The 25,822-nt window shown below is 49.6% G+C and overlaps 1 protein-coding gene across 1 annotated transcript; it reads right to left on the bottom strand.

The window, feature by feature from the left end:
- Positions 1-88: 88 nt before the first annotated feature.
- BTBD1 (BTB domain containing 1) lies at positions 89-25,382 on the bottom strand. Its single transcript, XM_029065066.2, has 8 exons — positions 24,871-25,382; positions 13,786-13,942; positions 11,956-12,061; positions 10,545-10,742; positions 7,480-7,672; positions 4,830-4,917; positions 3,685-3,831; positions 89-2,155 (listed from the first exon to the last, which is right to left on the bottom strand). Exons 1-8 carry the CDS (start codon positions 25,380-25,382, stop codon positions 1,997-1,999), a joined length of 1,560 nt encoding a protein of 519 aa, XP_028920899.1. The 3' UTR covers positions 89-1,996.
- Between the last annotated feature and the right edge of the window lie 440 nt (positions 25,383-25,822).

Genomic DNA, 25,822 nt, shown 5'->3' with positions numbered 1-25,822 from the left:
TTTTTGGGCATAAAAAAACTACACACTTTGTCCAATTCAAATACGAGTCCAACGAAATCCCCCACGCGCAAGAGGTAAGAAAACGGTATCTGTTTTGTACAATGAATTTATTTACAGATGTTGCTTCACAAGAGTGATGTACTAATAGGAGATGCTGGTTGAACTCCGTTAACCATTTTTCTGGATTCTCCAAGGGGCCCTTCTGTACCACCTAGTGTCGTCCCCCCCCACCCCCCCCAGATGCCTGGCAGTAGCCACATGGATGAGATTTTAAAGACAACGGGACCCCCTTTTGATCGGTGGCGGAGCGGAGACCGAATTCTGACTGCTAGATAAAACTATGTTGCCATCAGCGGGAAGAGTCGACGGAAGATTTAACGTCCGGACATAGCCGCCCTCCCTGCGGTGAACTTGCTGGGAAGTGGGGGAAGGAGGAGGAGGGAAAGTTTTCTAGGAGACAGAGAGAGAACATTCCGCCCACTTTCCGATGGGGAAGCAGAAGGGAACACCGAACAAAAACTACCCATTGGCCCAAGACAGCAGGCGTGTCGCTTATTGCTGCAGGAGGAGTGAGATGTAGGTGTAATTCCATCTCCTTTCTGTGACTTTAGATTCCTGCTTGGAGTTGCTGAGGCTCGGGGCAGCAGTCTTTTCTGTCAGCTCCTTTAACATTCCTTCCCCCCCTAAAAACAGGCATATAAGCTGAAGAAAGATTTCAGAAGAAAAGTCACTCAGCCTTTTGACTACCTGAATCGCTCTCAGTCACTTTCTAAAACCCTCTTGGTCACTGAGATGGATATTTATCGCTCCTGCAGAATTTCACGCAAGATAACAGCTTTTTGGGGCGGGGGAGGGGGGGTGGGGGATTGGGATTTCTATCTTCATTTACTTTCTTCTAAGAGGCTGTGAACGCTACTCCACCCTACATCCTTCCACTCTGCTCTTTGAGGGGGGCAAAAGGATAAGCCCCAAGAATTCTAAGAACCCTTTTGGATATGAAAAGATTGGGAGAATGGGTGAAAATAGGCTAAATCCATTTCCGCCTTGTTGGCTGCGGATCTCTCGGCATTTAGGAAATTAGCAACGGGACAGCTACGAAGCCCCGACAAGGCGATGCTGATGGCTTCTGTGAGTCCCGCGCTAACCTCCTGCTATTGCGGGAGACCGCCAAGGGCCAGAAACATCTTCCTCTTAATGCCTTGTAACCGCTCGCGTCTGACACCGCGAATAACGCCGTTCAGGGTCTTGACGTAGACCGTTCGGTTTTTACGTTGTACGTCGTCGCAAGTTGCGACGTACGTGACTGCAGCTTATTTACAATGTGGAAGGCTCTGCTAGGTGACTAGCTGACTTGACCTTCTACAAACGGGTCATTTCTTAAAAACAGATGGCCCGGATTTCTCACCCGGGCAGCTTAATGCCGGTTTGACACTTCATGGGATTTCCCCACGAACCTTAAAAAAAAAAAAGGCAACCGTCCAGTTCTCACACTTCTCCAAAACAGAGGTAACCGGCGTTACCAAGATGTTTTGGAAGAGGGTCTTGCTAAGCCATCATGGACCAGCATTCTTCAACATATTCCTCGTAACGGTGGGAAACACAAAAAACAAAAACCACCGAACAAAAAAAGAAAACCGTCCTTAGAAAGCAAGGATCTGTCAATTCCAAAAACCACCAAAAGGCCATGAGCCAACCAAACTGACTAATGAAATTAAACAGGTGAAAAACCAGTACTTTCAAACAACTGCTAGCTGCCCTGATGTCTTCTTCCAGGCTTCTAAGGAAATGAAAATTTTGCTGAAGATTTTTCTACCCAGCTGATGCCCATGCAGAGCAAAAATAGGCTTTTTCTAAATCTCTCGCAAGAAACTAAAATGTTTCTTACTGCATGTTAAAATTAGGAGCATTTCAAACACTCGAAACTATCATTAGTGGCTAGTTCTTTGTGCCATTAAGATGCTTGCCGCTATAAGCGGAGATGAGCTGTCGTGCCCAATTACGTATAAAATATTATTTCTGGTATCTGTCCATCTTCTATCGATGTCCCATTGTTGTTGCCGGGCGAACTAAAAAACAAGAAGGTCGTTTTGCTTGCAGTTGCTGCTACATGTATAACTTTCTTCAACCCTTTGGTGCCGTAGTGGGAATCCGGACCCTAAATCGGAAGAAAACCAGACAGCTGTAGGGGCTTACTGAATGCTCAGGAACAGACTGTTCAAAAATAAATAGACACCAACAATTTCAAACGCTGTAACGTGTTCTATTTAGTAAGCGACTGATTTGTTATGCCACAGCGTAGCCCACTTTTAGATCTCTTTTCAACATCCAGGAATGCATCTGTACTATAAATAGACCCGAGGCAATCGGTGCACGGCCAGGCTAAGGAGAGGAGTTGAAAATACATTTTCCTCTAAAAGCCCTATTACTCATGAAACGACCTCCATCCTCTATGAACTTTTTAGGGATGGCGGGCACCCTGATGACTTTTGGTAGCCTGTTTGATTTAGCTGCGTGTCCGCCTCTGGTAAGTGTGACAACCTCCCTGAAAATAATTGCCCGTGATACCAACGTCTCTGTGTTCATCATTCGGGGCTTAGTACAATGCCTGGCACATAAGCAGCACTTACTACCATTAAAAAAAACAACAGCAACGCCCCCCCCCAACAATAAACCATCTGCTTCCTCCTCTAGACTGTAAGCTCCTTGTGGGCAGGGAACGTGTCTACCATCTCTGTTGTATTGTGCTCTCCCAAGCACTTAACACAGTGCTCCGCACAGAGTCAGCACTCAGTAAATACCATTGACTGGTTCCTCCTCCCTCGTGTCCTGGGGGAAGGAGACCGTTATTTAGACTCAGCAGTTTCTATAATAATAATAATAATAATAGTATTTAAGTGCCTACTAAGTGCCCAACACCGTACCAAACGCTGGGGTAGGTACAAGATAATCAAGGAGGAGAGAGTCCCCATCCCTCCCGGGGCTAAAACTCAAAGTAGGTGCGAGAACAAGTACTGAACCCCCATTTTACAGCTGAGAAAACTGGGGCACAAGGAAGCTAAGTGACATCCCCAAGATCACAAAGCAGACAAGAGGCAGAACCGGGATTAGAAGGCAGGTCCTTTGGCCTCCCAGGCCCGGGCTCCAGCCACTAGGCCGCACGGCTCCCTGGTTTTGTCTAGGAGGTATTTCCACTTGGCCAGAGACTGGCAGCGTGGCTAGCTTTGGAACGTGGGTTGCAATAATAAATATATAATAATAAGGGTTTTTGTTAAGTATTTATTATGTGCCAGGCATTGTAACAACCTCTGGGGTAGATACAAGGTAAGTGGGTTGAACAGTGCCCGTGCCATATAGGGCTCATGGTCTTAATCTCCAATTGACAGATAAAGTAACTGAGGCCCAGAGAAGTGAAGTGACTTGCCCAAAGTCACACAGCAGTCAGTCACTGGTATTGATTGAGCGATTACTGTGTGCAGAGCACCGTACTGAGGGCTTGGAAGAGTACAACACGACAATAAACAGACATATTCCCTGCTCACAATGACCTTAACAGCTTAGAGGAGGAGAGACAAGAGGCAGAGGCGGGATTAGAACCCAGATCGTTCTGACTCCCAGGCCTGGGCTCTGGCTACAAGGCCAGGCCGCCGCAGAGTTTAGAACCCGCTGCCTGGGCCCCCGTCTCACCTTGAGGGTGGCGCAGGCTGTATAGCACACGTTGGGCAAGATCTCGATGGGCTCTTTGAACATAACCCTGAAGGTGCTGGACGTTCCGTCGCAACTGAAGCCGGTGTCGTTCTGCCCCAGGGTCTGGTTTTTCTCGTATTCGATGATCTGCGATACAGGGAGGTCAATCAACGGGGGGCCGGCTCCAAGGGGGTGACAAGCTGCTCAAGTGAGGGAAGGTGTCGGTTCGAGGGAGAGGAGGGGACGGGCGGGGGCTAACTCCACCACTCACTTCCCTCCTACGTTCCTACGGTCAATCGCATTTATTGAGCGCTTACTGTGTGCAGAGCACTAGAGTAAGCGCAGGGGAGGGGACAATACAACAATAAACAGGCACATTCCCTGCCTAGGACAGGCTTACATTCATTCAATCCTATTGAGCGCTTACTGTGTGCAGAGCACTGGACTAAGCGCTTGGGAGAGGACAACAGGACAATAAATGGACATCCCCCGCCCACGATGAGCTTCTGGTCTAGAGGACTTAGGGTGAGAGCCGGGGTGTGGCTTGGCTCTTCAGCTCAGTCGACTGTATTCACTGCGTGCTTGCTGTGTGCAGAGCACTGGGCTGAGTGCTTGGGAGAGGACAACAGGACAATAGAACAGACACATTCCCTGCCCACAATGAGTTTACGGTGGGAACCGGAGGTGTGGCTCGGGACGGTCTAGAGGAGGAGACAGACATTAATATAAATAAATTACAAGACCCTTCGCCCCTGGATTTAGTGAGCCCCATGTGGGAGGGACAGGGACTGTGTATCCACCCCAGAGCTTAGAATATTGACACACAGTAAGCGCTTTACAAATACCACAGTAATTATTCTTGCTAAATACAACAGACCGGGAGCCCCACGCGGGACAGGGACGGGTCCCACCCGATTACCATCTATCTACCCCAGTGCTTAGAACAGTGCACGATACATAGCTAGTGCATAATATCATAATTCAGTAAGGACCTATAAAAGTATTATTTTTCCTCATTAACTGTTCAAATGTACCAACCGATCCCTAAACCATCTGCTACCTAAACCATCACCCTTTAGTGATATATCACTAAATAAAAAACATTAATTCTACCCAAGATTCTTTATAGAGTAACCCAAATATACCTGGATATTCACTTGATAATCCGTGGGCCCGTGAATAGAGCCGTATAAACCAAACCCCACGACAGAGATTCTTCTGTTAACTGTGAACCTTGTGTGGAAGAACATAAGAAAAAACCAGAGTCAGAGAGAGAGGATACAAACCAACGGCAGAACCTTTTCCTAGCAATCCGAGAATTAATCCCAAATGTCTGCTTTGGAATGCAAGGCGTTAATTGGACTGTAAACTTGTAAATGCTCAATAAATACCACTGATGATGATAACGAGGAGGAAATGACTGATTCTGTAAGACCAGAACCCGGGGCTTTGGCTTAGCTTTTTTGTACCCGGAAGGCACTACCAAAATTAATTTACACCTCCCTGTTCAGATTGCGCCCATTAGCCACCTCAAACCCGCGCACTCGAGTTTAAAAAAAAAAGAAGAAAAAAAAGGCAATGCTTTAAGCATCTGGATTTTAAATTTCCATCACTTTTCCAGATTCATTAAAAGCTATTAACGTGCAACCCAACATTGGTCAAGGTGTCTGGGAATGTCTATATATGATTTTCAAGTCCAGACTCGACACGACAGTTACGATAGACACCTGACAAATCTAAATGCCTGGACCTGAAATTACTTAGTAAGTAAGCAATTACTAGTAAGTAATTACAATTACTTAAGTCAGGAGTTATTTACTTTAAATAAGAGCTTTCACATGAAAGTTCTGCATTAATATAGGTGGAGGTGGGAAGAGGGGATAAAAAATGAGGAAAAATGGCAAAAATCATAATCATGTGGCCACCCAGCTTTATGTCAGCGACAGGTGTATTAATAAAACCCATGTCTTTCACTAGGTTGAGAAGGTTAAAGGGATAGTTCTCTGCCTATTTTTCTTGGATCTATCAATGCCACATTTCTGGGCTTTGAAAAATATAATTCTTTTTCATGCAGCCAGGGCCCTAGAATTTTCCAGTGAAACTTGGGCTTTGCTTTAGAAGTCTCGTTGTTACGGTACTCTCTCTCTCTCTCAACCTCTCACTTTCCGACATCTCTAGTGATATCGGTTTATTTTCAGTTCTGCCTACTTGGCTTTTGGTCTAACTGAAGACGAATCCCTTAATGCAGTTGTCTGTCATGTCTTCAGCACCTGCTCACGTCCCGCCGGTTACTGAGCTTACGGGATGGGTTGCAGCCAGTGACTACGCTCCGGGTTTTGGGAAACCTTTTCCCTCCACCTCATGTACTCCGCCCCGACCCCCAGTCGCGCCGTTGTCTCCTTTGTGCCGTCTCCCAGTCCCCGGCCTGGATCCACTGTTACTCATTTCCCCAGAGCTAATAATAATTGTGGTATTGGCTATACGCTTCCTACGTGCCAGGCACTGTACTAATCGCTGGGGTAGATACAAGCTAATCAGGTTGGACACAGTCCCCGTCCCACGTGGGGCTCACAGTCTTCATCCCAATTTTCCAGATGAGGGAACTGAGGCCCCAGAGAAGTGAAGTGACTGGCCTGAGGTCACCCAGCAGACAAGTGGCGGAGCTGGGATGAGAACCCAGGACCTCTCACTCCCGGGCCTGGGCTCTAATAACTAAGACGTGCTGCTTCACACCTAGGGGCAGGGCCCACCCCTTCCTCCTCTCACCCCAGTGTCGCTCACTTGGGCTCAATTTAAGAAGGTCCCAGAGGGCAACTCTGAGGCCGCAACGTGGTAAGTACAAAGTTTTGGGGGGAGGTCCAGAAAGCTGGGGAGAGAATTTTGGGGCCCAAACAGGCCCAAACCGAGAGCCCACCCAACTGGCGTCCCTTCTCCCGCGGGCATTTCTGGGCTCCGACTCCCTGCTCTCCAGTCTCGGCCCTGCTTCGCAAGGACCATGGCCAGACCGTTGCTGGCTCATTCTGGCCCTCTCCTGCCCGGGGCTGACTGGACTTTAACTGCCGTGGTTTCTCCACATGGGGCTCACAGTCTTCACCCCCATTTGACAGATGAGGGCACTGAGGCATAGAGAAGTGAAGCGACTTGCCCAAGGCCACACGGCGGACACGTGGCAGAGGTGGGATTGGAATCCAGGTCCTTCTGACTCCCAGGCCTGTGCTCTCTCCACTAGGCCAGGCTGGAACCCCTGGAGGGCAGGGACCTGGGCCTGCCTACCTTCCACACGTTTTCCCCAGAGCCAGGGACGGAGTGGGGCATGTATTTATCACATGCCCTTCATCGTAGAGAGCGAGGGTTACAGTGTGGTGTAGTGCATAGAACTCGGGGCCTGGGAGTTAGAAGGTCATGAGTTCTAATCCTGGCTCCAGCACTGGCGAGTCATTTCCCTTCTCTGTGCCTCAGTTCCCTCATCTGAACCCCTAATTTGGTACAGGGGGTGGGGAGGGACATCTAACTCGATTTTCTCATAACCACCCCAGCGCCCAGTAAGGTGCCTGGCACATAGTAAGCACTTAAATACCATATCTCGTGCCAGTCACTTCACTTCTCTGTGCCTCAGTTCCCTCATCTGTAAAACGGGGAGACCGTGAGTTCCATGTGTAACAGGGACTACGTCCACCCCAGCGCTCAGCCCAGTGGCTGGCACACAGAAAGCGCGTATCAAATACCAACATTATGACGACGACCGATGGGGTCCAGCGGAGAAGGGGCCCCGGCACCCCGCTTCGTGCCCTCTACCTGATGCGGTCGCTTGTCCCGCTGTACCCCCAGCGGCTCTCCACTTGTTGGAATCGGTTGATGCTACACTCTTTGCCTCGGAGGCAGCAGCGGGGCCGGTCGATGTATTCTACTCGGGGCTTGGGGTTGACCGTGAAATGGAGGAAGAGGTTGACCACCTCTCGATCTGACAGGATTCCAGACTGGGCAGGGCCTGTAGCAAGGGGATGGGGGTGGAAAAAAGAAAGTTACAAACCTTGAGAAACACCAAGGCGTAGTGGATAGGACATGGGCCCGGGAGTCAGAAGGTCATGGGTTCTAATCCCAGCTCTGCCACTTGTCTGTGGGGCCTGGGGCAAGTCACTTCTCTGGGCCTCAGTGCCCTCAGCTGTAAAATGGGGATTGAGACCATGAGCCCCACGTGCGAAAGAAACTGTGCCCAACTCGATTTGCTTGTATCCAACTGGGCACTTAGTACAGTGCCTGGCACAGAGAAAGCGCTTAACAAATATTATTAAAGGGCTGCAACTAACGCACAAGCATTCGTTGACGGTCATTCATTCAATTGTATTTACTGAGTGCTTATTGTGTGCGGAGACCTGTACTAAGCACCTGGGAGAGGACACTACAACAATAAACAGACACATTCTCTGCCCGTAATGAGCTGAGCACTGACTAGGAGCAGAGCACTGTACTGAGTGCTTGGGAGAGGACAATTCAATAGAGTAGGTAGACACCAACCTGTCCTCAAAATCTGGTGCTTAAAATCTGGTCGGATTCAGTGGATTCATTCATTCATTCAATAGTATTTATTGAGCGCTTACTATGTGCAGGGCACTGTACTAAGCGCTTGGAATGTACAAATCGGCAACAGACAGAGACAGTCCCTGCCCACTGAGGGGCTTACAGTCTAATCGGGGGAGACAGACAAACCATTGGTTAGATTCCCATAACCAATATAGGCAGGGGAAAAATCTTTCCACAGAACTCTGATTTTCAGGCCCCATGGATTTCTCCATCGCCTTCACACTTTTTATGACTTTACTGTGGGAGCGTCTTACTTTCATCACCCAAAGAGCTTTTCTCTCAAAACCGTATAATCTCCGATGGCATTTCTTATTCCCATTACCCAGAAATAGCTGCCTTCTGTCATTCACTTATTCAATCATATGTATTGAGCGCTTACTGTGTGCAAAACACGTTTTTCCTAAGATGACATCCCTGATGCTGAAATTCCCTTCACGTGTGTGGCTAAAAAGATGGATGTGGGACTGACCACGCATCCCACACTGGGTGCCCAAAGAGACGGTTCCATGCTGGGCTAATATTAATAATACTAATAATGACAACAATAATGTGGTAATTGTTAAGCGCTTACTATGTGTGGGGCTAAGGATTGGGGTGGATACAAACAAATCAAGGTGGAAACAGTCCCTGTCCCAACTGGGGCTCACAGTCTCCATCCCCATTTTACAGATGAGGTCACTGAGGCACAGAGAGGTGACGTGAATGGCCCAAGGTCACACAGCAGACAAGAAACGGAGCTGGGATTAGAACCCATGACCTTCTGACTTCCAGGTCCATGTGCTACTCGCTCCGCCATGCTGCTTCTCCAAATGACAATGATGCATGTGTTCCATATAGGTCCTGCCTATGTTTTGGGGATTGCCTCTATTTGCTGGTTTTGGAGAAGCCTCCACGTCCCAAGGGAAGGCAACTCTTCTTTCCGAATGTGGCCCGCCTGGACCATCAGTTTGCTGTGGTGGACTAAGCAGCGCGGTGTAGTGGCTAGAGCCCGGGCCTGGGAGTCAGAAGGACCTGGGTTCTCATCCCGATTCCGCCACTCCTCTGCTGTGTGTGACCGTGGGCAAGTCATTTCACTTCTCTGAGACCTCAGTTCCCTCATCTGAAAAATAGGGATTAAGACTGGGAGCCCCAGTTGGAGCAGGGACCGTGTCTTACTTGATTTGCTTGTATCCAGCACTTAGAACAATGCTTGGCACAAGGTAAGCATTGTTCTTCTTAGGAGAGGTGGAAAGGGGAGAAAAGGGGGGAAGTGTGGGAGGAAGACAGGAAGCAAGGCTTTTTGAGAGCCCCAGAACAGATGGCTGTCCGTTTTGCACAAAACTGGACCAATCGGAAGACACGGGCAAGGGAACATCCCCCTACCTGGGGCTAAGACTGCGAGTTCCTTGAGGGCAGGGAACGGGTCTACCAACTCAGTTACGTTGTACTCTCGCCAGCGCTTAGGACAGCGCTCTGCCCATAGCAAGCGCTCAATAAATTCCACTGATGGTCTCCCTAAGCCCTACCAGTACCTATGCAGCAAACTAGACCCAAATGAGATCCAAGTTATTTCTGAGGTGGCCACCCCTTCTTTCATCAGCCCGGAAATGACGCTGAAGAAGGATAAGCAGGTGTGGTTCCTTTTTTGGGATTGTTATTACTGTTATCGTATTTGTTAAGCGCTATGTGCCGAGCACTGTACTAAGCAGCAGGGAAGAAAATATAGGATATAATTCCTTTTCCTTCCCCCCCCCCCCAGCAAAATGCCAGTTGTGCCAGCAATTCCTGACCGCTCTAGGTGGCATGCAGGCTTCAGGTGGCCACCAAATTCTGCATAACCGTCTCTCAAAAAGGGTGTCACGATCCCAGAAAGCTCCTAGAGCTGGCTGTAAAAGGCAACAAGTGGAGCCTTTGACTTTTTCCACGGTATCTGTTAGGCACTTACTACACGCCAGGCACCGTATTAAGTGCTGAGGTAGATACAGGCTTATATTATATGGTACTTGTTAAGCGCTTAATCTACGCCAGGCACCGTTCTCAGTGCTGGGGTAAGCAGGGTGGATGCGGTCCCTGTCCCACATGGGGCTCCCAAGTCTTCACCCCATCCCCCCTTTTCCAGATGAGGGAACTGAGGCCCACGTAAGTGGAGCGACTTGCCCGAGGCCACCCAGCAGTCAAGTGGCAGAGCCGGGCTCTTTCCACCGGGCCCCGCTGCTTCCCGGGGCTATTCTGACTTAGGACCCACCTGCCCTCCAGGACCCCCAGGTCTGGGGGTGGGAGGTGGGGAGGGAAGAGGTTACCTGCTGCGAACTCTTCTATGGTCATCAGGGGGAAGCGGATTAAGGGGAGGGCTTTTCCCAGCACCCTCTGCTTGTTGGCGTACGTCACGGGGAACTGTTGTCGCTGACATTCCGCTTCGGCCCAGCGGACCACCGCCCCAAAGAGTCGACTCTCTCGGATGCTCAGCGTGTCTCTCTCCAGCACTGCGCACAGTGTGTCTGAAGGGCAGAAGACAGGAAGGAGCGGGGAAAGAAGTTAACCAATCAGTCAGTGGTATTTAGGGAGCGCTTACTATGTGCAGAGCACTGTACTAAGCACTCAGAAGACGACAATACAACAGAATTAGCAGAGAAGTTCCCTGCCCAGAACAAGCTGACAGTCTAGAGGGGGAGAGATCGGTCAGTGGTTTGTACTGAGCGTTTCCTGGGTGCAGAGCACTATGCTGGGCGCTCGAGAGTACACCATACAGGGAAGCAGCAGATAGTCTTGGGAGAATTTGTTTCCAAAAGGGAAATGGCCAGGATGCAATTTTATAAAACTCAATCCGGGAGCAGAGAAGTTGACTCGTCGGTCAGTCAATCGTATTTATCGAGAAATGTGTGAGGTGTGTAATTTGAACTACACCCAGGGCACAAAACTGAAAATGAAAACAAAGAGCTTTTCAAAACAGCAACCTACTGAGCAGGTTATAGGGCTAAACAACCAGAAAACAAAACATGTTTGGCAAAAACACCACATCCAAACATGGGGAAGCTGGCTGAGGCATGGAGGAATGTACTGCCCTCACTATGCAGAACGGAGTCGGTCAAAAATTGGAAAGTTGCCCCTAGAAGAGCAGGCAAAAATGGTTCCAGAGTCCAATCTTCTTCCATGTAAAGGTGGATCAAAGGACTCTTCATTATTATTATTATTATTTTTAATGATATTTGGTGAATGTTTACTATGTGCCAGGCACCGTACTAAGCACCGGGGTGGATACCAGTTGATCGGGTTGGACGCGGTCCCTGTCCCACATGGGGCTCACAGTCTTAATCTCCACTTTACAGAGGAGGGAACCGAGGCCCAGAGAAACGAAGCGACTTGCCTGAGGTCACAGCAGACGAGTGGCAGAGCTGGGATTAGAATCCAGTCCTTCTGGCTCCTGGGCTCTTATCCCCTAGGCCACGCTACTTCTCTACTGTTAGCTTCGTTTTCCAAAAAGAAACGTTACCAAAACGAAATGGGCTACTGCTCTGAAATCATATCTGAGGCCTATTTTCCAAGCGTCACCCTTGAAGATGGTCATTGATTTTTCTCCACCCCCATCAACGCAATCGATTTTCATCACTCTTCCAAACCCAAAAGCCTCTAGCTGCCACCAGACACATCCACAACACGCCACTAATATATACTTAGAAACAAGAAAATGCAGGTCAAAGGGGATAAACTTACCTATGTCAATATCAGTAAAACCTTCTGCACTTATTGCATCCATTGTACTTTTGTCTATAGTGTCTAGACAAAGACTAGCAAGCTGAGGTTCATCAAATAATCGAGCCTAAGCATATAAAAAAATACTTATTTTACTTTCAGGCTTCAGGTATTTTCATTTGGCACTGCAAGCAACAACAGTTACCAAATAGCTCACAAACCACGTTTGATGGGGCCTTGCTTTCAACCCAGCGTTTCGATTCAAGTACAGTTCAGTTTAATTTCAAGAATTACTCGGCCATTTCTCTAAAATATCATCGTTAAATTTTTAAGTGGATTTCAAGAGTGGATTCTCTCTGGCTCTTTCCCTCATTCCACTACCCTTCACCCTGCATTAAATTTAATCGCTTATCCAAAGAGCAAACCCCAAAAAGGAGAGCAAGCTCTCAGAGCAAGTCAGCGCCGCGGCAGTTAAATCGCTGGTTGCGGGGATGAAGACCGAGTAGGAGAACACGGTCGAAGGGATCAAAATCAACCATTTCAGGTTTTCATGCTCACTAGAACATGGATCATGTGCTATTAAAAAAGGTCAAATTTTCCCTAGGAGCAGAGCTGCATGTTTTGGTCACAGTTTAAATCCATTTTCTAATCAAATCTCTCCTCCCAGGGAAAAAGAATAACCTCTTTTGGTTATTACAGATAGATATGGGGGGGAAATAACGTTTGAAAGGAAGAGGGACAGAGGATGATGGCAGGAACCGGCTTAAATGTTCTTTCTTCATAATGCTTGCCTCTAAAACCTCTGGGGATTCAAGTGTAGACTCTTCTCCCAAATGGCAGAATTGTAAAAATTGCTCATGTAATTTGAAACTGCCTCGTAAAAGGTCATAAAAATACACCACCCGAAAAGAAATCGAGCCGGTTTTCTCTTTCTGCTCTCTATTTCGGTAGGTCTGATTGTTGTTCAGGTCGAGTGCCCTAATTTAGACCGTGAGCCCCATGAGGGACGGGGCCTGTGTCTGACCTAATTCACTTGTCTCTACCTCAGCGCTTAGAACAGTGTTAGACACATAGTAAGCGCTTAACAAGTACCATTAAAAGTATGTATATACACATACACTACAAACGGCAGGATGCGGTAAGGACGTTGTTCTCTGTGCCTCTAAAATACAGATCACTTTGGAATCAGGCCCGAAGGGTTCCTGATGATGGAGCATTTCACATCAAAGCCCAGCACGAGCAAACTGGAATGTGTCTACCAACCGTTCTAGTGTCCTCTCCCAAGGGCTCAGTACAGTGCTCTGCACACGGTAAGCTCTCAATACATACCACGGATCGACTGATACACCGTAAGCTTGTTGTGGTCAGGGAACGGGTCTACCAGCTCTTCTACTGTCCTCTCCCAAGAGCTCAGTACAGTGCTCTGCACACAGTCGGTGCTCAATCAGTATCATCAATCGATTGATCAATTCAACCCAAGTTTGGGGCAGAAACCTGGGCCCTTTAATCACGGATTCCCTTCTCCCAGTTTCTTCTAGGTTAAATTTCAAGACTGAGTGTTTAGAGATGGAATTTTCCTCTACTGGAAAAGATTTTGCTTAGGATATTCCTTGCTCAAACTATAGCGCTAAGCCTGGCTTGCCAATCTCCTCTCCCCTGTCATTCTTACGACTGAGCCCCGGTGTTTAGTACGGTACTTGGCAAGCTGCAGGTGCTTAATCATCCCGATTACGGCTAAGGAGACAGCCACGTTCACACTCTAGACCCTGGTCTGTGGTGGCGAAGGAGGAGATATGACAGACGGCTTACCGTGCTGCTTTTTCACAGTGCGCTTCCGCTCAAAGGATTTACCTGAGTTAGGAGCATAAAGGCATTATCTGCTCTAAGATGTTTTGTGAGAAAGTCCACACAATGAGCTTCCAGGGCAGGAACAGCATACTTCTTGGCCGTATAGAGCGTGGTCATTACAGTTTCTGGACCAATCTGCACTTCATCTGAATACAGAAATCTGCAGAGCAATGTAAGAAATCAGAGAAGTCACCAAAATGAATAGCCGAAGAGGAAGCTGGCGAGCACATACACAAGGCGGGGCAAAAAGTCCCCAAGAGGACAGCGAAGCAGAGAATAAAACAAAACAAAAAAATCAAAAGTATTTGTTGAGGGGCTATTGTGTGCAGAGATGGAGTACTGGGGCGAGTATAAACAGAATTAGTAGACATGACCCCTTGCCTCAATGAGCAGGTGATCTAGAGAGGAACGAAGAGTGCAAGCTGGGATGTAGGGGAGAGCTGAGTGGATAACTAGGGAGAAGGAGGCGACTGAGTGCCTTCAATCCAGCGGTCAAGAGTTTCTGCTTGATGCAGAAAGGAACGGGTGACTGTTGGAAGTTTCCGAGGAGTGAGTGAGGAGATCAATTGAACCTTCACTTGTATTTATTAAGCGTTTTCTGTGTGCAGAGCACTGTACTAAGTGCTTGAATGGAGTCCAACCTGAGTTGGTAGATATTCCCTGCCCCCATTCATTTTACAGTCTAGAGCAGGAGGCAGATATTAATAGAAAGAAAAAAAATAAAAGGTCTGTGTATAAGTGCCGTAGGGCTGGGGGGGTGGGGGTGAAGAAAAGGGAGCAAGTCAGGGGGATGCAGAAGGGAGTGAGTGGGAAAAGAGGAAAGGAGGGCTTAGTCGGGGGAGGTCTCTTGGAGGAGATGTGCCCTCAATAAGCCTTTGAAGGGGGAGAGAATAATTGTTGGATTTGAGGAGGGAGGGAGTTCCAGACCAGAGGTTGGCAGCAACATATATGGAATCGAGGTACAATGAGTGGGTTTGCTTTAGAGGAGCAAAGTGTGCGGGCTGGGTTGGAGTAGTAGAGCACTGAGGAGAGGTAGGAGGAGGCAAGGTGACTGAGTGCTTCAAAGACCTCAGACCTCTTGCTCAAGCCCAATCTCGCTTTCCCCCTCCCCCACCAAAATCTGAATCTCTCTCTCCCCACTTCCAATATGGAAGACCAATCAATGGTATTTATTGAGCACTTAAGGTGTGCAGTGCACTGTATTAAATGCTTGGAAGAATATAACAGAGTTGCTAGACACACTCCCGATTCACATGGAACTTACAAGTCTAGAGAATTTACAGTCTATAGGATCACAGCTCCCCCCACCTTCCAAGCTCTTCTAAAATCCTACCTCCTCCTCCAGGAGGCTTTCCCCAGTTAACTTTCCTCCTCTGAGGTCATCCTCCCATTTTTTTTTTTATTTAAATGGTATCTGTTAAATGCTTTTCTATGTGTCAGGCCCTGTACTAAGCTTTGGGGTAGGCGCAAGCTAATCTGGTTGGACAGTCCCCGACCCACACAGGCTCACAGGTTTAATCCCCATTTGAAAGATAAGGAAACTATCACCCCAAAATCGCACGGCAGCAGACAAGTGGCAGGGCCGGGATGAGAACCCAGGTCCTTCTCACACCCGGCTCGGGCTCGATCGCCCAGGCCACGCTGCTTCTCGACTTCACGACTTGTGTCTCCCTTACACCCGTACATTAACTATCATTGGCAACTCCTCTGCGTATGTGGATTCACATACTCTAAACAGTAACCCACAGAGTCGGCTTTCTAACCTCCCTCCTAAAAGTAACCTTTTATATTAGTCTCCGTTACTAGATTGTACACACTTTGAAGGCAAGGCCCATGTCCTTGAATGACTGTAAGCCTGTCAATGGGCAGGGATCGTCTCTATCTGTTGCCGAACTGTACATTCCAAGCGCATAGTACAGTGCTCTGCACATAGTAAGTACTCAATAAATACTAGTGAATGAATGAATGTTTGTTAAACTCTTTCCAGGCACTAAGTACAGTGTTCTGCACCAAGGAGACCCTCCATAAGTTCTATGGGTTGATGGATGAAGATATATTTTGAAAGTCAGAAACTTGCAGGTGATTCTCGAGAAGGGCAGCTATCACAGGTTCCTCCATCTTTCCAGTGGGTTTATTTTTTTCCAGGGGTAATCTTTCCATTGGGTTTATTTATTTATTTTTAAGCGCTACATGGCATGCGTGTACTAAGCGCTGGGGTAGATACAAGCAAATCAGGTTGGACACAGTCCCTCGTCCCACATGTGGCTCACAATCTTAGCCCCCATTTTAGGTGAGGTAACAGTCACAGAGAACTGAAGTGACTCGCCAAAGGCCACACAGCAATGATGAGATGATGAATGCTGATGGCATTTGTGAAGCGCTTACTTTGTGCCAAGCACTGTTCTAAGCACTGGGGGAGATAGAAGGTCATCGGGTTGTCCCACGTGGGGCTCAGAGTCTTCATCCCCATTTTCCAGATGAAGGAACTGAGGCCCAGAGAAATTAAGTGACTTGCCCAAGGTCACACAGCTGACAAGTGGCGGAGCCGGGATTAGAACCCCGGTCCTTCTGACTCCCAGGCTTGTGCTCTATCCACTAGGCCACACAACTCCTCGTCACCGAGTCCCTACCACTGCTGTCCCCGATCACCATCCTTGATAGCCTGTGGGCCCATTTTTTTTACACAAGTGTTTATGTGCTTATATTCGGCAAAAATCGAATATTCGTTATTCAAGTAGCACTGATATTAAAATGTTCCTTCTTCCGAAAGAGATCAAGAGTGACATTCCCCTTAAATCAGTAACTTTTTTACCGGCAGAGTCAGTCATAGCTCAGATGACCCAACCAAACTGCTAATAAAAACAGCCTGTTTCCTTATTCGTGAATTTCTTGGATTATGGAAAGTGATGAGCGGAGACAGTCACTTTTTTTTAATTTAAAGGTATTAAGTGCTGACCACGTGTCACACACCGTTCTAGGCACTGGAGTGGATACAAGTGAATTGGGCTGGACACAGTCCCCCGTCCCGCATGGGGCTCGGGGTCTAGGTAGAAAGGCCAACAGGAAAATTTGACCGTCAAATCCTGCTCTGATCAAAGATAAGGCAGGAGGGGGGCTGGAATCTCACCGAAGATCGCACTGAGCTGAAGATAGGTGGTACGGAGACAGGAGCAACTCAGAGCTTAGCCAGCAAAATTACTTTTAGCTCTGGCCTTTGAGTCAGAATTCAGACCTCAGCAACTCTCTGCCTGCCATTACTGTGTGAATACGAAAGGCAAGTAATGAGGCCCGGTGGATAGCATACGGGAGTCAGGAGGACCTGGGTTCTATTCACGGCTCTGCCAGCTGTCTGCTGCGTGACCTCGGGTGAGTCGCTTCACTTCTCTGCACCTCAGTTCCCTCATCTGTAAAATGGGGATGAAGACTGTGAGCCCCGTGTGGGACAGGGACGGCGTCCGACCTGACTAGCCTGTCTCTACCCCAATTCAGAGAATGGTGCCTGGCGCACAGTAAGCGCTTAAAACCAACACCATAAAAAAAGAAAGAAAAAATGGGTGTGGGCATCAACATACTTCTGGTGTGACCTCACTCTTGGTCCGAAATAACTTTTCCCTCGGTGAAATCCTGTTAGTTTTCTGAGGGGAGTCAGTAGAAGGTCCCTTGAGTTTTGCTGAAAGGGGACAACTTTTGTGGAGGCAGAACAACAAGGGCTGTGGTGATGGTGGGAGGCTTGTGGATCTCCTCAGCCAGGCTCAGGCAGGGATCGAAGACCGGCTTGGAGGCGGATTTTGCAAACTGCTGCCGAGTTTCCCAGCTGGGATCAGCAGAGAGGAGGGAGAGAGGTGGGGGTAGCAGCCCACTGAGAGGGAGCATGGCCGAGCGGAGAGAGAACAAGTCAGGGAGTCGGAGGATCTGGGCTCTAATCCAGGCCCCACCAACTGCTTGCTGTGTGTGACCTCAGTTTCCTCAACTGTAAAACGGGGCACTGAATCCCTCTTCTGCCTCCTACTTAGATAGTGAGCCCCCTATGAGATGGGGACTGTGTCCAACCTGTTAAACTTGAGAAGCAGCAGGGTGTAGTGGATAGAGCACGGGCCTGGGAGTCGGAAGGTCACGAGTTCTAATCCCGGCTCTGCCGCTTTTCTGCTGTGTGACCTTGGGCAAATCACTTCAACTCTCTGTGTCTCGGTTACCTTACCTGTAAAATGGGGATCGAGACCGTGAGCCCCAAGTGGGACAGGGACTTTGTCCAACCCTATTTACGTGTACTCACCCCAGCACTTGGTACAGTGCCTGGCATATAGTAACCACTTAAATACCACAATTACTATCATATCCACCCCAGCACTTAGAACAGTGCTCCACACATAGGACGCACATAGCAAATACCATAAAACAAGACCAACACTGACTGGATCAGGCTTGGCTCATGGAGATCGTACTCTAGGGGAGGGCAGTGAACTCTACGCCCTCAGACAGCTCTAGGGTTCTCAGGGCTTCAGCCAGTTCACCATTTCCTTGGACCTTTATTATCAACAGGGCTACAGCTCATTCTTCTTTTTTCCTTGCCCTCTTTTTTTGAGTCCGCCCTCTCCCCAAGTCTAGAAGCTTCTTTGCAAGGCTAGTTGAGGGTTTTCTTTACTCTCTCATTTGCCAATAGCTCTCCAACTCTTAGCCCAGTTGTTGGGAAGGAGGAGAGATGCGGACAAGCTCGCTGTTGGCAAGGGACAGGTCTGCCGTCTCCAGTGCAGCGTCCTCTCCCAAGTGTTGAGTACAGTGCTCCGCACACAGTAAGCGCTCGATAAACACCAAGAGGCATGAGGTTCCCATCACAAGGTAGGAGAGACACTTGTGAACTTGAACCCCTCATTTTAAAGTGATTCACCAAACACCCAGTTTCACAAATGGGCATTTGGCAAAGATGGACACTGATTACTCTTTTTAAAAAAAAAAAAAAATATATATATATATATATATATATATATATGGCATCTCTAAATGCTTACTATATGCCAGGAACTAAGCACTGTGGAAGCTCCAAGCTAATCAGGTTGAACGCAGTCCCCATCCCACATGGGGCTCACAGTCTTAATCCTCACTGTGCAGAGGAGGGAACTGAGGCCCAGACAAGTGAAGTGACTTGGCCAAGATCAAATCCAGCAGATGAGCGGTGGAGCCAGAACGAGAACCTAGGTCCTTTTGACTCCGAGGCCCGTGCTCTAACCACTAGACCATGCTGCTTCTCCTGTGACTTGGACCTCGAGTAGCAGGTAACCTGCCACGGTCCTGGGATGTCAGAACTGGCGAAAATCTCCTAAGCCTCCCTGGAAGAGGGGGAAGCGAGACTCCCTTTTGTGGTCCCCTAGGGGACCCCAAAGGGGACGCTGTGAAATCACGCAGCCCTCTTACGGTCAGCGTCAGACAAAAACCAACCATTCCATCCTCAAGTTAAGCCAACCTCCAGAAGAAGTTCAGTTCGCTGGCTCATCTGTTGGTGACCTTGAGCAAGGAGGGCCTAATGATGAGGGCATGGGCCTGTGCGTCAGAGGACCTGGGTTCTAATCCCAACTCCGCCGTCTGTCTGCTGTGTGACCTTAGGCAACTCACTTCACTTCTCTGGCCCTCAGTTCCCTCATCTGGAAAATGTGGAGTAAGAAGGTGAGCTACTCAATCAATTGTATTTATCGAGCGCTTACCATGTGCAGAGCACTGTACTGCGTGCTCGGGAGAGCACAATATAACAGTTGGTAGAGAGGTTCCCTGCCCACAATGAGTTTACAGTCTAGATGGGGAGCCAGACATTAATGTAAACATATAAATGTTGGCTCTACTTTTGGAAAAAACTAAAATGTGAATGATTAAAATTTAAAAAAATCACAGAGACAGGATTTCTAGAGGAACTTTGAAAACAATCTCAAGAAGACAGAATCTTTGGGTACTGTTTGCTCAAATGGGTAATGTATTAATAGAAACAGTCAAATAAATCTTCGCTGTCATGTTTTAAAAATATTTGGGAAGTGGTGGGAAAGTTAGTCTTTCACTTGCAAAAGTCATGGCATTTATTTTATGAGCCCAAAATGACAGGTGGAAAATTTGATTTTTCCCAGCCTGTACGCCCTTTTGTGAACCGACTAGCTTACCGGACTAAGTATGTGTGTTTGTGAAATGAACTCAGAGATTCAGCTCCCCAAATGACCTTTCTTCTTATCTGCAGATCTAAGAAATGCTTCTGCAAAGAACCTCGGTTCGGTTTTCGTTTCTGACCAGTCACCATATAGGCTCTCTTACCCTACTGCTGATTGTACTGAATTAAAAGTATTCCTATAAATGTACCTTCAAATGTGCATTCGATTTTGACTACTCTACCTGTGCTATTAAGAGTGTCATCTCCAAATGGTATGGCCTTATACCCATTCTGCCGATTTTACTGAGTTAAAATTATTCGTGTATACATATGTTTATTCAACTGTACATTTAATCTTGACTACTCTATTTGTACTGTTGAGGGTAAGCTCTGTGAGGGCAGGGAACCTATCTGTTTTCCACTTCTCAAGTGCTCAGTACATTGCAGTCCACCCAGTGGGCGCTCAATAAATGCTCACATGACTACTAGAAGAGTCCTGGAGTGGTCTGGACACCCCCCACTCAACTTCGGTACAGGACAATCACCCCAAAAGACAGGCATCGGTTCTGTTTTTTAAAGGCTTCCAAAAGAGAGTTCCCATCCTCACTTGGCAGCATCTTCCCAAGTGCTGATTAGAAAATCCTTCCAAAGCCCAAATTTTAAATCATCTGGCATGGTGAAATCTAATCGCGTCTGAGGCGAAGGACTGCTGTTTCCCAACAGTCTGGAATAATCTGACCCATAATTAACTAAATGATCTAAAACACTTCCCATTGACATGTAATTTGAGACCTCGATTATCCAAATGTATGTACATATAAATCTGTGCAGGCGTATGAAAATGGCAACCCATCAGCCTTAAATGGGGAAGAGGGACGGTGAACTTTTCGAATATCACCCTCCACTGACTCCCCCCTCCTCCCTTTCTCAACCTCACCCCACCATCCCCAAGCCCTGGAACACCTCCCACAGAGCACACATTTCCTCTCCGTTCCTGCACTCTTGCCACCGAGTCAGTCGATTGTATTTATTGAGAGCTTACTGTGTGCAGAGCACTGTACTAAGCGCTTGAGAGAGTAGTACAATATAACAAACATTCCCTACCCGCAATGAGTTTCCAGTCTAAACGGAGGAACTTTTGCTGGGTCTCTCCAGACTCAACCACTGAATCTCAGTCAGTCGAGGATATTTGAGATGATACTATGTGCAGAGCACCGCACTAAGGGCGACTTAGAGGATAGAACTTGGGCCTGGGAGTCAGAAGGGCCTGGGTTCTCATCCCGGCTCCCCCACTTGTCAGCTGTGTGACCCTGGGCAAGTCACTTTCACTTCTCTGGGCCTGAGTTACCTCATCTGGAAAATGGGGATAAGAATGTGAGCCGCATGTGGGACGGGGACTGTGTCCAACTTAACTTGTACCTACCCCAGTGCTCGGAACAGAGCTTGGCAGATGGTAAGTGCTTAACAGGTACCATTACTATTATTTGTTTTCTCATTCCCTTGGAAAACTCATTCGCTCCCACAGCTTCAACTACCATCTCTATATGGATGATACCCAAATCTCCATCTCCTCCCCTGATCTCTCTCTCTCTCTCCAGGCTCGCATCTCCTCCTGTCTCTCAGGCACCTCTCCTTGGATGTCCTCAGGTCACCTCAAACTTAACGTGTCCAAAAGAGAGCTCCTAATCTTCCCCACCAAACCATGCCTTCTCCCGGACTTTCCCGTCACTGTAGACGGCACCACTATCCTTCCCGTCTCACAAGCCCGCAACCGTGGCAGATCTTTGACTCTGCTCTCTCATTCAAACCGCACATCCCATTCATCACCAAATCCTGGGGGTCTCACCTTCGCTACATTGCTAAAATCTACCCTGTGCTCTCCATCCGTATTGCAGCCACATTAATACACTCATTCTATTCCACCTACATTATTACAACAGTATCTTTTCTGACCTCCCAACCTCCTGCCTCTCCCCACTCCAGTCCACAGTTCACTCCACTGCCCGTATCATCTTTCCACGGAAATGCTCGGGACCTGTCAACCCACTTGTCAAAAAACCCCAGTGGTTGCCCATCCACCTCTGTACCAAACAAAAACTCCTCCACCATTAGCTTTAAAAGCTGTCGATCATCTGGCACCCTCCTACCTCATCTCGCTTCTCTCCTTCTACAACCCAGCCTGCACTCTTCCCTCCTCCTGTGCCCCCGCCTCTCCTTTCTCGCCGCTGACCCCTGGCCCACGTCCTGCCTCTTGCCTGGAATGCCCTTCCTCCTCAAATCAGACAGTGATTCTCCCCCTCCTTCAAAGTCTTACTGACGGCACATCTCCTCCAAGAGGCCTTCCCTAAGCCCCTCATCTCCCACGCCCTGTCACCTTTGCTCGTCCCCTTCTCTGCCCCACAACACCTATGTATATATCTGTTATTTTATTTATTTATATTGATGTCTGTCTCCCCCTCTATAGACTGTGAGCTCATTGTGGACAGGGACTCTTTATTGCTGGATTGTACTTTCCCAAGCATTCAATACCGTGCTCAGCACACAGTAAGCGCTCAATAAATACAACTGAATGAATGAATTCAAGCTCATCAGGTTGGATGCAGTCCCGGTCCCACATGAACTTCACAGTCTTCATCCCCATTTAACAGATGAGGGAACTAAGGCCCAGAGAGGCCAAGTGAATTGCCCAAGGTCACAAAGACACGTGGCAGAGCAGGGATTAGAACTCAGGTCCTTCTGTCTTCCAAGCCCGGGCTCTAGTTGCTAGGCCATGCTACTTCCCCACAAATGCCATCGATTGAGGAAGAGGGGGACCACCCCCACCCACCCAATCACACACATCCCAAAACCAGGCCTAGGCCATGGAGAGCCCCCCCCCCCCTTCTCCGCCCCGGGCCTGGGAGCCAAAGGACCTGGGTTCTAATCCCAGCACTGCTGCCTGCTTGCTGTGTGACCTTGGGCAAATCCCTGTACTTCTCTGGGCCTCAGTTTCCTCATCTGTAAAATGGGGATTCCATATCTCCTCTTCCTCCTATTTAGATAGTGAACTCCATGTACGATAGGGACTGTTTCTGGCCTGGTTAACTTGTATCTACTCCAGCACCTGACAGGGTGCTTGACACAGAGTAAGCACTTAATGAATACCAAAAAATATCCTGCCAGCAACTCCAGTTCAACAGGTGCCAAACTAAACTCTTCATCTTCTCCTGCTAAATCTTCTCCTCCTCATAATCCTATCACCATTGACCTCAACACTATCCTCCCGATGGCCTCACCTCTACTCAAATGATCACCAGGCTCTGTCATACCTTCCGCACTGCTTTCTTCCCCATTCTCAGACTTTCTCCCTGTTCCCTGTGTCACTTTGCTAAAATGCCATTCTCTCCACTCCTCAAAAAACTCCGATGGTGTCCCGCCCCTCTCCACGTTAAGCCGAAACTCTTAATCACTGGCTTTAAGGCAACTGGGTCTCTCTCTCTCTCTCTCTCTCTCTCTCTCCAATTGAACCCACTCTTCTTCTGTAACACCCCAGCTCACACTTTTCGCTCCTCCTATTTCCCTGTGCCTCGTTTTCATCTCTCCCAGTGCCTACATCTTGCTTATGCTCACTTACCTTGCCTGGTAATCTCTCCTCCAAATTGAAAAGATTGAGCCATCAACCCATTACTGAGCGCTTACTGTGTGCAGAGCACTGTCTTACATGCACGGGAGAATAAAGCAAAGTTGCCCACAAGGAGCTTCCAGTTTAGAGAGCGCAGCTTTGCCCACTTTCACGGCCCAGTTAAAATCAGATGTCTTCCAGGAAGCCTTCTCTAATTTCAAGACTCTTCAGTTTTTAGTCCCCACTTCTACCTCACCTTAGCCCTTGTGTTCTCACCACTTCCCAAGGCATTTATGTACATCTTCGACACCTTACTGTTTAAACACTAACCAGTCGATTAACAGTACTGAGTGCCTACTGTGTGCAGCGAACTGTACTAAGTGCTCGGGAGAGCTCAATACAACTGAAGTAGCAGGCATGTTCCCTTTCTTTCCTCCTTTTACCTGTAACTTGAGTATCTATCTTCCCCACTAGACTCTAAGCTCCTTGAGGGCAGGGATCATATTCTACTCATTCTTTTGTCCTCTTCCAGGCATGGAGTTCAATAGCTACTACTGGCTGATTCTGGTCCGAATTTTTTTTGAAGGAAAATGATTCGGGCAACAGAATGGAGTAAGGACTAGAGTGGGGAGAGCAGGAGGCTGGGAGGTCGGCAAGGAGGCTCATACAGAAGTCACGGCAGAAGAGGATGCGCGACTGCGTTAACATGGTTGCAGTTTGGACGGGAAGGGGTGGATTTGGGCGATGTGGTGAAGGTCGAATTGACAGGATTTAGCGATGGGTCGAAAATTGGGTGGAATGACAGAGTGGACTCAAGGTTAGGGGTTTGCGAGTCAGGAAGGATGGTGGTGCTGTCCATAGCGATGGGAAAGTGAGCGGGAGGGCAGGGTTTGGGTGGGTTCTTATTCTCCCAAGCGCTTAGTACAGTCCCCCCCTCCCACACAGTGTTTAATAAATATCACTGATTAACTAAGCCCCAGGGCCCGCCCTCTAGGCTCCCAGCACGGTGTAGTGGCCAGAGCCCGGGCCGACGAGTCAGAAGGTCACGGGTTCCAATCCCAACTCCGCCACTTGTCTGCTGTGTGGCCCTGGACAAGTCACTTCCCGGGTCTCCGTTCCCTCATCCGTAAAATGGGGATGGGGCCCGTGAGCCCCGGGTGGGACGGGGGCCGTGTCCGCCCCGGGGCTTCGTACGGTGTCTAGCACAGAGTGAGAGCTTAGCGAATCCCACAACTGTGACTCAAGGCCCGAGCCCCCGCCCCGTCCCCTCGCCCAACGGTCGTCGGCCTCTCCCCGCTGCCCAACGGTCCCCGGCCCTCTTCCTCCACCTCCTCCTCCTCCTCCTCCCGCTCGTGCCCCCGACCTGAGCAGGGCCAGGAAGGCGGCGGGCTCCACGTCGGGCAGCTCGATCTCTGCGGAGGTGGTGGCCATGCCCCCGTTGAACATGGCGTCGAAGACGGCGCTGCCGGCGGCCAGGACGAAGCGGTGTGCGGGGATGCGCTGGGGCTGGGGCGGGGGCTGCGGCGGGGGCTGCGGCCCGCCTCCCGTTCCCGGAGGCCCCGGAGGCCCCGGCGGCGCGCGGGCCTTGCCCAGCACGAAGCGCACGTCGCTGAGCAGCTCCGTGTTGAAGAGGAAGGCGAAGCGCTCCTTGAGCGAGGCCTTGGTGGCCTGCCAGTTGTACTGCGGCTCCCGCTGCAGGCCCGGACCCGGACCCGGACAGGAGCCGGGGGGCGGCGGGGGCGGCGGGGGCGGCGGCGGCGGGGGCGGAGGGGGCGGCAGCGCCCGCTGAGGGCCCGGCTCCCCCGCCGCCGGCGACCCCGGCTCCCCCGCGGACGGGGAGAAGGACGAGGACGCGGACGCGGCGGCGGCCGCCATTTCCCGCCCGGGGGCGGGCAGCGGCGGCGGAGGCGCTTCAATGGCCGGGGCCCGGCCCGGGGCCGCAGCCGCACCGAGGCCCCATGGCTCCCTCAGGCGCGCGGGCCCGCGCTCAACGCCGCCGCCACCACCTCGCCCGCCAGCGCGCCTGCGCCTCTGCCCCGCCCTCGCGCGTCGCCCCGCGCGCCTGCGCCTTAGCGCCCGCTCCCGCCTCCGCCCCACCCTCGCGCCTGCGCCTTAGCCCTTGCGCCTTGGCCCTTGCGCCTTAGCCCCCGCCCCCGCCCCGCCCTCGCGCGTCGCCCCGCGCGCCTGCGCCTTAGCGCCCGCTCCCGCCCCCCCCGCCCCGCCTGCGCGCCTGCGCGCCGGCAGCCGCCTCCACCCGCTCTCGCGCCTGCGCCCTCACGTCCTGCCTGAAGAGGCGGGGCTGAATTCTAAAGAGT

The sequence above is a fragment of the Ornithorhynchus anatinus genome, chromosome 5 (genome assembly GCF_004115215.2).
Source record: "Ornithorhynchus anatinus isolate Pmale09 chromosome 5, mOrnAna1.pri.v4, whole genome shotgun sequence".
Classification (NCBI taxonomy): Eukaryota; Metazoa; Chordata; class Mammalia; order Monotremata; family Ornithorhynchidae; genus Ornithorhynchus; species Ornithorhynchus anatinus.
The sequence above is the reverse complement of the archived record's forward strand: the minus strand, read 5'-3'. Positions and strand labels throughout refer to the sequence as shown.